The sequence below is a fragment of the Morone saxatilis genome, unplaced genomic scaffold, assembly GCF_004916995.1.
Source record: "Morone saxatilis isolate NCDOM2014 unplaced genomic scaffold, NCSU_SB_2.0 Contig5, whole genome shotgun sequence".
Lineage (NCBI taxonomy): Eukaryota > Metazoa > Chordata > Actinopteri > Moronidae > Morone > Morone saxatilis.
This window is the reverse complement of record NW_023340095.1, coordinates 20,064,358-20,077,988: the sequence shown is the minus strand read 5'-3', so window position 1 is coordinate 20,077,988 and position 13,631 is coordinate 20,064,358. Positions and strand designations below refer to the sequence as shown.

Sequence of the window (13,631 nt, the reverse complement as noted above, 5' to 3'; positions counted from 1 at the left end):
CACACACACACACACGGCAGTCTGTCATTAATCCTGCCTAATCAAGCGGGGACCCCCTGATGTTTCCATGGAGCTGGAAGAAGGAGGATGAGGAGGCGGACAAAAAGTGAGGAGGAGAAGGGAGAGTTTAGAGGAGGAGAAGAGGAGGATGAGGAGGAGGGGTCTGTGGTGGTGGTGGTGGTGGGGGAGTCGGTGTGGTACCAGCTGGTCTGGCTGCTCCACACCCCCAACAGTGACACAGTAACTGGCATGACCATCTGTCCAGCCACACACACACACACACACACAGATTGATGAAGGTGTACAGTAGGTACCACACCACATGGCCAGCCAAAGGTTAAGGGGAAACACTAGACCACAGACAACAGAGGTGAGAGCAAAGTTCAACTGTACACTCACACCATGTTCACAGTAATGCTTTGAAATCTAAAAGAATTACATGTTAAGGGGGTTCTGTCCACACTTTGTGTACACAACTAATGTTCTAAAAACTCACTATCCACACTGAAAGAGCAGGAAACGCAGCTGAATCTCTCAGCAGCATCACTTAGGCTGATGATGACACTTTGTACGAGTGAACATCATCATATACAGAATTTGTCCGCACGTAGCACAGCCGGACTTTTAATTTCACAAAACTACAGGCGTCTGGTCAGAGCTCTGCTTTAAGCTGATTGGCTTGTCAGTTAAACTTGTGAGGACAATGTCTATGCTGAACATTATCAACTGGTTTCTATGCAATTCTCCCAGCTCAGTGTGAAGCTGCAGCCTAATTACTGTACTCTAAATGAGGTTTCCTGCAGCATCTGAAGACTGACATTAAGAGAATGGATCACAGTGGAAGCATCGGAGAGACAGCACGTTTCGCTGCAGCGTGACAAACTTTCTATTGTGCTTTCGTTTTTCAGCTCTGTCTACATGTATCTGGAAAGAACAACAGCCTGCCTAAACACACACACACTCTCACACACATAGATTGCCTTGACTAATTAATAATGAATAAAGCCTCTGGCAAATTGAATTTTTAATTTCTCATTTTATTCTCGCCCACATTTTGTTTTGCCTCTCCTTTAGTCATATCATTTGTGGTTCATTTTATTGTGGATGTTCAGCTTGAATGCCCTCACAATAGTGTAATAAAAATAAAATACTCGTGACATTGCAGTGTGTATATTAAACATCACCAGCACCTGGTTTTATGTCCCTCTCTCTCACACCAGGTGCAGTCACTGCTGAGTTAAATGACCCGGCATCAGAAAGTACTGCCAGCCTGTCTGCATTAGTGTCCGTGTTCACAATGCATATCTAATTAGTTTCTTCAATAGTACTCTACTCAGAGCTTGAGAGCCACGGAGGTCTGGCTGTGATTTATGGCCGTGTTTGAGTCGTATTTAGGAAATCACTGAGCTTCAATTCCAAGTCCTCTCGTCTGGGTTTTCACTGCTGTGACATAGTGAAGTAGGACTACAGAAATTTGCTGTACATTTAAAAATGAACTGGTCGAAAATCTCTGTAGTTCTCTGCATTACTGAATTTGTGTGTTATATCGTGAGTTCTCTCTTATTCTGCTAATCTCTCTGTCTGGCTTCATGTTGAAATAATACTTTCAGTTGGCTATGCTTTATCCAGTATAAAATATGTATTATAAATATGTATTTAAATATGTCTTTATACAGTGCCTGACATGGGCCAATAATCAGAGCTACTGAGTGCCAGCACTTGTGATTTTTGCCTACAAGTACCCTTACTTCTTACTGCGTATTGCCACCTCCTGGTGAGTTTACCTATGCACCTCTCAACACCCCCATAACGCTTTTTTCCCCAACCTACTCTACTTCTGGTTTGCTGGTGTTGGTTACCTTTGTTGGTTTGGTTGGTTAGGTTTCATGAGGAATGAGAGGGTTTGGGGTAAAACATGTCAAAGCCAATCAAAGCCAGCGTAATTGAATCTCTATGTACACATAACTAGCTTAACGACAAGAAAACAGCACTGAATATGGCCTTGTCAAAATGGATAAAAACACCAAAAGTGTTGGTTAGGGTTGTGCTGAATTAGGATGCTGGCATTTGGTATTCGGTCCAATTCAGGCACTGACTTTATAGAAAAATCAATGCCATAGCCATAGAAAAAGACGGTTCTATTGGAATTACTACTACTAATATTCAAACTTTATTAACTGTTTAATTTCTGTTTAAACTAAAAGGCTAGCGTAGCAAAGAGTGTACTGTTGTATGTTCAGTATTTGTGAGACTTTGTGAGGTTGTTTGGTATTTTCAACAAATATTAGCTAGTTAGCTTAAGTGGCTAACATTGGCTGCTGTGCCTCACAGGGTACTGACCAACAAACAGAATGCCAACTGTGCATCAACACTGAAGTTTACACCACCTTCAAAACACTGCAGCAATGTAATCAGACCAGAGCACATGGTGGATATTTCAGGGGCCTTGGGACTGACAAGAATTCCTAGCAAATACCCAGAGCCAGGGAGTATTTCAGTCGGCCTAGCAGTGTGGAGCATTCCCAGCAAATACACATTGCTGGTGGGAAGTTCAAGGGGCCTGAGATTATGGAGAGTTCCCAAGAAATCCAGTGGGTATTTCAAGGGGGCTGGGAATGTTTCCCATTCACAGCTAATATACAGAGCCAATGGCATTCATCAGCAACTGTAGCTTGATACAATACATTGTGGTTATTTTGTGCAAACCTCCAGACCATTTGCATGTCTGCACATCGTCAATTGTATACATTTATGTAAGCTGTTTTGTCTTTTATTTGTTCTGCTGCGTCCTGTTCTTCTCTGCTGCTGCACTGACAGTTTCTACGCATTAATAAAGTTTCATCTTAACATTTCCTGTCTCTTATTTCCTATATTTTTCATGCATATTTGGGATATTTATGACACAGTTTCTCTGTTTGTCTCTGCAGGTGTTTCTCTCGGTCAGACCACCTGGCCCTGCACATGAAGAGGCACATCTGAGGGCAAAAAGAAAAGGAGTGGGAGAGGGGAAGAAGCAAGAGGAGAGAGAGGAGGAGGAGACGTAGGAGGAGAGAGGGATGGGCAGTCAAGCTACCAACCACCCGCCTCGTTCACCCCGTCTATAAACCAGTCGGCGGCCATGACGCCTGCAGGGCAGCGCATCCATCTGAGAGGGCCATGAAGATCAAACGGACTGACGGCCTTCTCATTGGAGACGGGGATTGGAGGAAAACGAGGAGTAGCTAGATTGTTGTTTTTCTTTAAAATTACACACTCACACACTCGCAATAGTGAACACACCTGTCTTTGAATGCATCATCCCGGTGAACCCCGGCTGCTCTCACGTGGCTCTGGGGGCTTGGACACTGCCAAACCAATATATACTTAACTCGCTTAATGAAACATTACGCCGCCTTTTTTTCTTTCTCTGTATTCAGTGTGTTTAAACCATAATGTCACTTTGGGTGAGGAGATAGTTCAGTGGGGAAACTTTAAATATCCATATAGTCAGTTGTTAGTGCTTTACCGGCTTTTGAAATCAAATACTCAACTTTTTTCTTTGTTTTTTAATGTTTCTCATATACGGAACATAAGAAACCATCATCCGCCGCAGTCAGCTTCAGTAATCTATGTGAAGAAAACAACAATGCCAGATCTGCAGGAGAGTGACTGTACAGATTGATTCTAGCATAGCTGACAATCGAACCCAGGGCCCGGACGCTGGGTGTTTTGGTGCACCCATGGGACCTCGGTCAGCGAGGTGCTGCTACAGCTCTCAGGCTCTCCTCCAGTGGGTGTTTGCATCTCTCACCTTCACTGAGACGCCTGCCGCCTCCGCAGGCCATCTGACAGAAATGCGCAGCGACACTTTCTTCCCTTTTTTTCTACTTAGAGGACGATAATTCTTCTTATTGTTGTTATTACAAAGAATGACACTTTGTTATTTTCTCTCTTGGAGAAAATGTCTTAAAACTCACTGAATTTTGTTTGAGAGAAAAAAAACTGAGAATCTAAGATGACTTCAACAGAATGTGTGGGATGAGAAGGAGAGCGTTGTTGGTCTTTTAAATCCCCATGTGCACCGGCTGTGCTTCTGCAGTCTGCAAGCAACCAGTGGATGAACAAAACAAAAAAACAGAATCACACCAACTCTCAGAAAAGGGATTTGTATTTTTTTGGACTACAATGAAAGCAGAGAGCGGAGAGGTCTTCAGTTTTTTGTGCTGCTCTTTCTGCCCTGCGATTTACTCCAGCTGAAAAACAAAACCCTTGCATGACCCTCCATGGTCTCGCTCTCTACCAGAGTCAGGCGGAGGACTCGCTAACAACTGGAAACCTGTTTTCTCTTGTTTTTTGGTTTTTGTTTTGCTTTTTGTTGATTCCAAAAGTCATCCTGGAGCGTTCTTACAGACTCTCGGATCCCATCTCCCTGGCACCACTGCGGGGAAAGAATGGAAGCCGGAGAGCTGCTTTTTGGTTATTCACGTGGGACTTAACGACACCAGCCAACCTTTGTGTGGTGGCGCCGAACAGACACGGTCACATTGGCCCGGTCAAAATTTGCCTGTTTCATATCCATTGACTGCACTGACTTTTTTTCAATGTTATCTGTGCTTTTTTTTCTACAGCGAAAAAAAGAACACAAAGAAAAAAAATCATAAAAAGACTTGAAAACACAAAAACAATTCTGTCTCGCTCTACACATTGTATACAGAACAAGCACACATACTCCGTCAACACACACATATATACACACACACACACACACACACAAACACACACACACAGACTTACACTGCAGTTTCTTTGCTCACGGCTCCTCTTGAGATAAGACTAATAAGATTTAGGAAAATAATTATTAAACTAATGAACAGAGTTGGAAAACAAAACACTGCATGGCAGGCTTTATTGCAAACACACACACCAGCTCATATACACACACATACACACACACACACTCTTCCTGGAATTATATGTTCTGCTCCCAGATCTTTTTTCACAGTAGGAATTTAGCAACTGTTGTTTAGTAGAAGAATATCTTAGCTCTCGGCTGGAGGTAACAAACGATTCCAAATCCTTTGAAGTGAGAAATCAGCTTGTTCTCAGTTCCAACAATCACCCACATATCCCTCGCTACAGTTTGTGCCTCTCATTTAATCAGCGTTTTTACTTCAGAGACTCTGCTTACATTGTTGGTTACAATTGATGGAATAAGCCCCTGTTTTCATCAAAAATAAATATTAGTAAAACAGTTGCACCAGGTCTTTTATCATTGTTGAAAACATGTTGATAATCCACAGAGACCCTTCAAGCCTGCCTATCATGTACAGTACATTTGAATGTCCTCAAGATGAATTAGATAGCAACCAGAAGCATCAACCCACCAGGTTCCTTAGAAACCTGGTAAATCAGCTTTTCAATCATGCAAAAGCGTTGGAAGAACGACTGAAACATTGGAGAAAATCAGTATTTTAGGTAAACTGTCATTGGGATCACAAGCTCCTCAGACTTTTTTTATGTTTTATGTCCCCATAACAGCCAACTGCTTCCATTGTTGAAGTTTCCATTTCATAAGATAAAACAAATCAACTTAAAGGTACCCTGTGATATTTTAGGCAGCCACAAGTAGTGTTATTGAGCAATGTTTTTTACAATTACAGTTTTTCATTTGGTTTATTGTGAACACACACATTTATGTGTGAGCACATGCAATACACATTTCTGCCATCGGTTTCACGGTATTCCCGCTGATTAAGAGTTGGCGGCAGTAATGTACAGAGAAGCTAAGGAAGAAGAAGACCGCTAGCTATAGCCAACAAGTGAGTAAACAATGCAGCATTTAAAATATTTCAAGAAATTGGCTTTGCCGATGTTACATGAGGGAGGAAATGCATTTAACCCATTTTTTGGACCTTTTGGTGTGAGTTTACTAAAAGCAACACATAACTTTGTTACAAGAAAACTCCAGAGGGTACCTTTAAAATCAGCTTCACCGCATCTAGCTAATGAAAGTCAAACTTAAATCTGTTAAGAAATACTCACATCCCAACATAACTGTCTTTTAGTAGAGACTTGCACAACGTGAACTCTTTCTAGGTTGACAAAAATGTCTCGGACAATAATTTCCATTAGCATGAATAGGAACCCAAGTAAAAGGCTCTTAGCCACTGTACATTTAAAGTAATATTGTATATTTTGTTCTTATGGTCCAGTTACACCAGATTTTTGCCAAATTTAACTTTGACTAAGATGAAATAGTAAATAAATCAATTTTTAGGCCGGTGCGATGGTTTGCTATCAGTTGTTTGCTAACTTGCTAGCTATTAATGCAGCTTGCAAACAAAAAAGTAAAAAGCAATGTCTTTTTGCCACTTCTTGTGACCCAGGGCTTAGAGGTTTATGGGCATGTCTTCAAAAACACGACAAGGTTTGTTAAATCACTTGCGGTGTTTTCAAAGATATATTTAACGTTTGATGAAAACATTTACTTTTATCTCAGACCTGAATGTAATCACTAACACTAAACTCTCTAATGTGAAAAATGATACATGAGAGGTGAAAACTGGGGCGAGCGCATATCTACAACGCCTGCTTCCTTTGTTCAATGATTGCAGAAAAAATAAACTCGCCTTGCAATCAGGGCATTACTGATACCGCCAATACCAACACTGACACCGCTGCTCCATCCGCCCACCACCCCCTATATGCCCCGTAGCACATGCAAACAGTCTAATACTCACTGCTGCTGAGTGGTGCGGCTGGGTGAGGGTGCAGGGATCCTGAAGCTGGCGGGGGATTTCACATCCCAGCATGCCCAGTCATCATGCCAGTCGGCCTTGCCAACCTTAATTAGGTGAAACAGTGAAAACATTCCCCTTCAAGAGGGTTTATGGTGCAGCTTCGAACAATCGATACCAAAAACCTCCAGCATGGAACTGCCCTTTAGCCACGGGCAGAGTCTCCCCGGTCAGGAGAGATCAGCGGGAGACCGCCTCCATATGAGGTCTCTGTATCCAGCGGCAGCTTTCTCTACTAACTCTATCTTTCTGCTAAATGCAACGTAAAGCAACCCACGTTTGGGATGAATCCAGTGTTTCACTTTTGATTTCACTTCATTGTTAGGTTTCTGTTACAAAAGCTGTATTGATGGTTGTTTTCTTCAGTTTGGATGATGCAAAGTCATGCCAAAATGTTGAGACATGCAATGAGATGTAGAAAGAGCCCTCCTAAACAGGACGTACAATCATAGAGGGATGGGGATCGTAGCACTTTTGTAAGGCTTTTGATGGCATGAATGTGTATATATGTGTGTGTATGTGTCCCCATTAGGCATACTGTGAGGGAAGCAGTGATTCAGCAAAGTGGTTGATAACTGATTTTTAACTGTTGAACACGTGTGCAACCATGTGGGACAAATGTTGTTTGGTACATTTGCTGTTGGAAAATGCTTTTAATCCAAGCAATGGCTGACAGTGTGTTTATTAGGTTTTTCTATGTAGACCCTTCATTCTTACATTGATTCATTCATTCATATAAGTCATGGAGCTTGATGACTTGAGTCAAAGACATGCAGAACTTGCACTTTGTATTAAAGCGCATTTATATCCAACTCCTCTCTGCCAGATTAGTTGTAATGACTGTAATTTCTGAAGGACATTGAGGGCCCAATATTATGTGTGTTTCTCTTCCCAAAAATCTCAGAATTTATAAAAAGTATTTGTTCTGATTATTAAAAATATCTGGATAAATCAGATCCTTAAAAAAACATTTGCACCATAAACACTGTAGTTTAACCATTTTATACTTGGTTAAAGGTAGTCAGATGCATAATCAGCAGCTCATTAGCATTTTGTCCCCATTTGTCTTGTCACTTTGTATTACCTCATTTTCTGCTAATCCCACTAGAGGACCTAATTTACGGAAAACTGGCAGGATGAGTGTCTTCTTGCAGTAGGAAAATGATCAGCTTCTTTAAAAAATCATGGTATTTTTAGATACAAATCAATAAACAATGAAAATGATGAGCCTTAAGTACAGTCTAAAACGAATGTGTCACATTCAGCACGTTTCTGTGTTGTTTTTAGGAACGCATTAAAAACAGTGCGCCCCAAACTACACAGACATACCAAGATTTCAATACCATTTAAAGTTTTTAAATGTAAAATTAAAACTAGTGCTGGCCAGCATGCAACAAACACAACTCACAGTTCTTCACCTCTTTAATTAAAACCCTCTTGACATCCAGAAGACTTCAAACTTCAGATACAATTTCACATTCAGTTCCCTTCATGTCTCTCAGCCTGCTGAAGCAGGTTTTCTGTCACAGTGTTGCTCCAGGTCTCTTGTTGTCTCTCAGGCTCCTCCAGGCCAGCTAGCTGCTGTGCCACAGCTCTGATTAGCATTAGCACTATCGGGTCCTCTTCTCTAGTTGCAGCTCAGCTAATGAGATAGCTCTGAGTCACAGGGAAACCGAGTGGTCTGGAGAAAAAAACAACAGGGACCTTGAGCCAGACCGATTCCAGCGCTCCGTACCCAGTGGACAGATTTGATGTTGAACAAACAGAAGATCCCGTTAGCATAGAGAAATGCCAGGAGACAGTGAGATATTTGTCAAAGAGACTAAGCTGTGATGAAAAAAAGGATTTAAAAAATAATTTACCCACATGAATATCCAAATCATTAAATCAGCCCTTGCATTTTATCTCATGGATTACAGATTAAATAAATTACCATTTATCTGCAAAGTCCCAACCCTCCCTTTTCCTTCACAGCTAAAGTGCCATTCTTGTTTCCCTCCATCCCTCCATCCTCACCCCATCTCTCCCTCTCTGTCCACAGCAGTTGTCCATGCACTATCAGCTGCAGGAACGCTGAATGCACACTTTACACATTTTGCCCAAAGATTTGCATATTTGCAAGTTAACTGCTGTGAATGTAGTAGATGTAGAGGAAAGAGCGGCGAGGCAGAGACGCAGAAAAGGATTAGTGGATGGAAGGTGGAAGGAGAGGGATTGTTTTTCTTACATGATCGTCCCATTAAATCTTAATTACCGGTATGCTCCGACTCTTCATGCTTCATAACATTCTGAGTCTCTTGTCTACTGTCAGCTGGAGCCGAACTCATTACTCACAAATGTAAAATAATGTTCTCATGGTCTTATAGGGTGCCCAGTATAGTGGCGCTAGCAGCTTAAGCAGGAGTGAAGAAGCTTTAGTTTAAGTTAGCTTCTTAGCACACTGAAAATAGCACTGTCAAGTCTCATATTTCAAAGTCAAAGGTGGGCTGGAGTCTCTGAAAATGTTAAAGAGTAGACTGTGGAAACCTATGTTACATCACCAACTTCGAATAAAACCATTACCATACATCAAATGGTCACAGTTCATTGAAAATCCAGAAGAGTTCTGCAGTTTGGGCGTTACTAACGGCACTTTCACACTGGCAGGTTTGTCCAAGTCTGGGATTGGTTTGCCTAAAAACTCCAAAGTCGGATGCAGAAATTGCACCCAAATCCACCCAAATAATGTGCTGTCTGAAATCACTGCCTGGTGAACTGAAGTACAGTTCGGGGACAGTAGTTTGTACCCCAAAAGGAGAAATTTGTATGCATGCCAACATCATTACTGTTGCAGTATAGTGCAACAGGAACTGTTGGTAAGGGATTTATGCAAACGTACCACAGATTATGGGCTTGTTGCACCAAATTTGCAACATCCGAGCTGCAATTTGCAAAGGGAGATCATTTCCTCTCACGTACATTTGCAATTTGTAATTGACCATCATTTATAAAATGGAGAACTGCAATCTGTGTTTTAGCACTGCTGGCAAATTGCTTTTGTGAAACAGGCCGCTGACCCAGTAAACAAGTGTTACAGCAGACCAGAAGGGTTAGGAGAAGAAAGGCAAACAAACTCATCTTTGGATTCAAACCCAGTGTGAAAACTGCCTTTAGACATCGTCTGACCACAGGAAGTTGTTTGCACACAGTCCTTTGATGGACCAGGCTTCAGTCTCCACAGTTTTCCACCATATCACCCTGAAGAAGGATTGTCACTTTAGGCAGCTTTTGTAAATAGCGTGAGATCTTACGTACAGACCGCTCTGTGTGAAATTAACTGTACGTGGCGACAGCACCGTCTCAAACATTTCAGCGTTTCTATAGATCTGCTTTAGTTCTTGCAAACATTGCACTACATGACCATACTTAGCTATTGCACTCTTCATGTGCACGCACTGCTAGCATAGTCTGTTGGAGCACTCTGTCAAATATCCACTTAACATTTGTTACACGTCCAGGATGCACTTTGCCACCAAGAACCATTTACTACAGGTCCACTCGTGATAGATCAGAGTGACATATCAACTTAAACCTCCAGTGAAATGCCTTTTTCATCACCGTTATTCCGGGGGAATATGTTGTACTTTAAACATTCAGTCATGCTGTGACCTGGTTAAACTTTCTTGGTAATCAGTGGCATCCCGGAGTGACTCTGTCTGTCTGTAACTACTGTGTTTGTCCATGCTTGATGTGTCAGTATATAAGAGATTCACAGATCTTTACCCCTCTCCTTGTGTCTGTATATTTCACCTCACCCACACCAAACCCTCTCCACCAAAACCACAACCGTCAGAGCCCTCTGGGGCCAACTATAGTCTTCAGATATCCAGCTGTACTAGGAAGTATTCTCAAGAGCTATGCAGCTTGGGAGCTCCAAGCAGTTCTTTGCTGAGACTGCAATAACCTTTCCACCTTGCCAGCTAAATGTCCTCGGTACAGTTTGTTTAAGTTCAGTTGACCCATCCTTGTGGGTGCTTTTCCATCTCTGTCAGTTTATCTGCTCAGTTAAACCCTAATGCCTGACGCAGAGTGTGGCAAGATGTTCCCCCTCTCAGTATGTGCAAAAAGGATTGGTATCCAAAAATGTTGTGTTTGTTTTTGGTACATAGCTCCATAAAACAGTACTGCATCATATCAAAGGAAATCAACAAACTTAGTGATCTAATGTGACATTACATTTTTTGCCAATTAACTTAAAAGAAGGTATCAAAGATCAGAGATCAGATCAGATGTGTTATTTCTGTCACAGGATTCTTTTGTTTAAATTGTTACTTAAAATTTATATTCAGTCCTCCTTATTGGTTATGACAACATGTTGCTGCTCACCAGCTGTTTTTTAGAGATCGAGGACACGTTGAAGAAAGCACAGCACAACTTTAAATGTCTCATTCAGGTTCAAGTGCCAAACAAACGTTTTAGGTAATTTTGGTGAAATTTGAAGCTTTAGAAATGTGCATGATGCTAATCTTGCTTGCCCAAGTGGATGTTGTTATAAAGCTGTATTAAATGGAGAACCCATCCAAAATCTCTGCTTAGCATCTGGTGAGTAACATATGATCATAATCAACAAGAGGGATGGCCTATATAAGCCATATTAAAAGGAATTACATTTTGGTGCCAATCCTCCTACCACATACTGGGAAAAGTGACCAATCCAGTGTCACCATTTAGCAAAAGCTGTATGTTAGCACCTTTATATCATCCAGTGTGTGTACACGGTGAGCTCAAAGCATAATTGTTAAAGGATCACAACTAAATATTTCCTGGGATGAGTTGAAATGTAGACAAAAGAGAAGACAGCAGATGTGTTTTACCTCTCACCTGTCCTACAGGGGCTCTGTTACCGTTCATATCAACCTTCAGTCCATAAACCTTCACTCCACACCCGCCTTCCTCTCCTCTGTCACCGTCACTTCTGATGAGTTTTTTATTTTATTTTTATTTTGAGTTCTCTTGTTTTACTTACAATTTTTTGCTGTACAAAGTGTTTAAAATATTATTTGTATTATATGATGTTAGTATGGTAATGTTCTTTATTAAGGAAGAAGAAAATTTATTTTTGTTACTGGTCTGTTTCATAATTCTTTTCTAAATTGGTATTGTAAGATATCTATGCAAGAACTGTTAAGTGGAGCATTTTTATTTAAGAATGTAATATGTGTAATAAATGGTAGAATCTGGTCATGGCTTTGTTGTATTTTGTTCCATCTAAGGTTAATTAGAATAACCTCATTGGAAATGTTGCTAAGCTATAGTACATTAACTTGTCCAAGTTTGCTCTGGAGGCGATGTCTGAATGTGCTGCAAAACACATTTATGTTTAAAGGTCCAGTGTGTAGGATTAAGTGATGTGCAAAATGCAACTCACTCACTACACCCTCCCTTTCCAAGCACAAAGGAGAAACTACGGTGGCAGGGAAAAGTGCAAAAAACGCCTCTATCTAGACCAAGTTTTTCCTTCTGGACTACTATAGAAAAATGGCAATTCAACATGGCGGACTCCATGGAAGGCGACCAGCAGCATATGTAGATAAAAACAGCTCATTCTAAGGTAACAAAAACATAACAATTCTTATATTTGGGTGATTATACAGTAACAGTAATACTTTTATGTTATTATTTTACTTTTTATATTATATTGCATTTCTGCCAATAGATCCTCCTAAATATTACACACTGGACTTTTAAGAAAGACATTTATTCAAAGTACATCTGTGGAATTAAAGTTACATAAAGGAAAATTCTACCTGAACAACATCTATCTTTATTTTCATCTCAAGCACAAAAGAATGCTTCATTTGCATTTTAAAAACAAATATGCGAAACAGGGGTTTATTCTCAGAACACGTTTTACATCCTACTTGAGTTTACAGGCTTTCACTTTAAACAAGGCAGGCAGAAAACTCTGAACATAACCTTCTAAAATCACTGAAATCACCTCTGTATGGACACCCAGATAACTTTAATTATGAGTAACATGGTAGCACATTATTCTTTCATAATGGCCATTTAAGGCAGATGGACACATCCTGTCCAGCCGCTGGCAAGAGCACAGACGTACGGAGAAGCAGCGTCACATTACGCTGCTTCTCTACAACAGGAAGCCTCATATTCTCAACACTGCTGGTAATTTAGGTCTTTATTACAGATTAAAACAATCTCATGAATATCTATCGCTCTCCCCTGCCTGCAAATGGCTTCTCCTCGGCTGCTTATAGTGTCCTGGTCTTTAATTAGAGCTAACTTGTCACTGACATACAAACCAATGACATGCAGACTAAATGAGGTAATCAAATAATTAATGGCTAATTGGGGATCAATTAAGCAGAAGTAAGGGAGCTCATATACAGCGTATCCGCTCTGTGAGTTTGTCCTCTTACATAAAAATTGCTAATTAGCTAATTAAAAGGGACCAAATTGTGATTGTATTTCTCTGGAAGGACAGACTTGATATTCATTCCTCAGATTTAAATCATCTTAAATGGTCACTTGGCTTTTCTGTAAATACAGACTTTGCATTTGCACACATGCTTGTATTTTCTTTGCTTACAGAGTGCTCAAGATGCCAGATGAAGACATTTCAGCAAAGCCAACGCAGAGGATTATTATCATTTCTCAGCATTGGGCTGTGTTGGCTAGTAAAAATGGGAATTCACAATGATGATTAGTGTGGGCATTTTGAAGTTTTGCAGGCTTATTCAGTTCTTGTCAGAGTTAGAGAAGGAAGGCGAGTGAGCTGTTTATAATCTTATTCAGCAGCATTAGTCTGTGTAGTGTTGGTAAGTGTTTATAGAAACAGCAACCATCAGCTTTCCT

General features: G+C 40.8%; 1 protein-coding gene across 1 annotated transcript in view; it reads left to right on the top strand.

Annotated features, from left to right (window-relative positions):
* Positions 1-11,995, top strand: part of klf7b (Kruppel-like factor 7b) — a 65,158-nt gene extending 53,163 nt beyond the window's left edge. The window contains exon 4 of the mRNA XM_035676624.1: positions 2,928-11,995. Coding sequence (XP_035532517.1) covers positions 2,928-2,979 — 52 coding nt within the window. The 3' untranslated portion in view covers positions 2,980-11,995. The remainder of the gene's footprint in view (positions 1-2,927) is intronic.
* Positions 11,996-13,631: the final 1,636 nt, after the last annotated feature.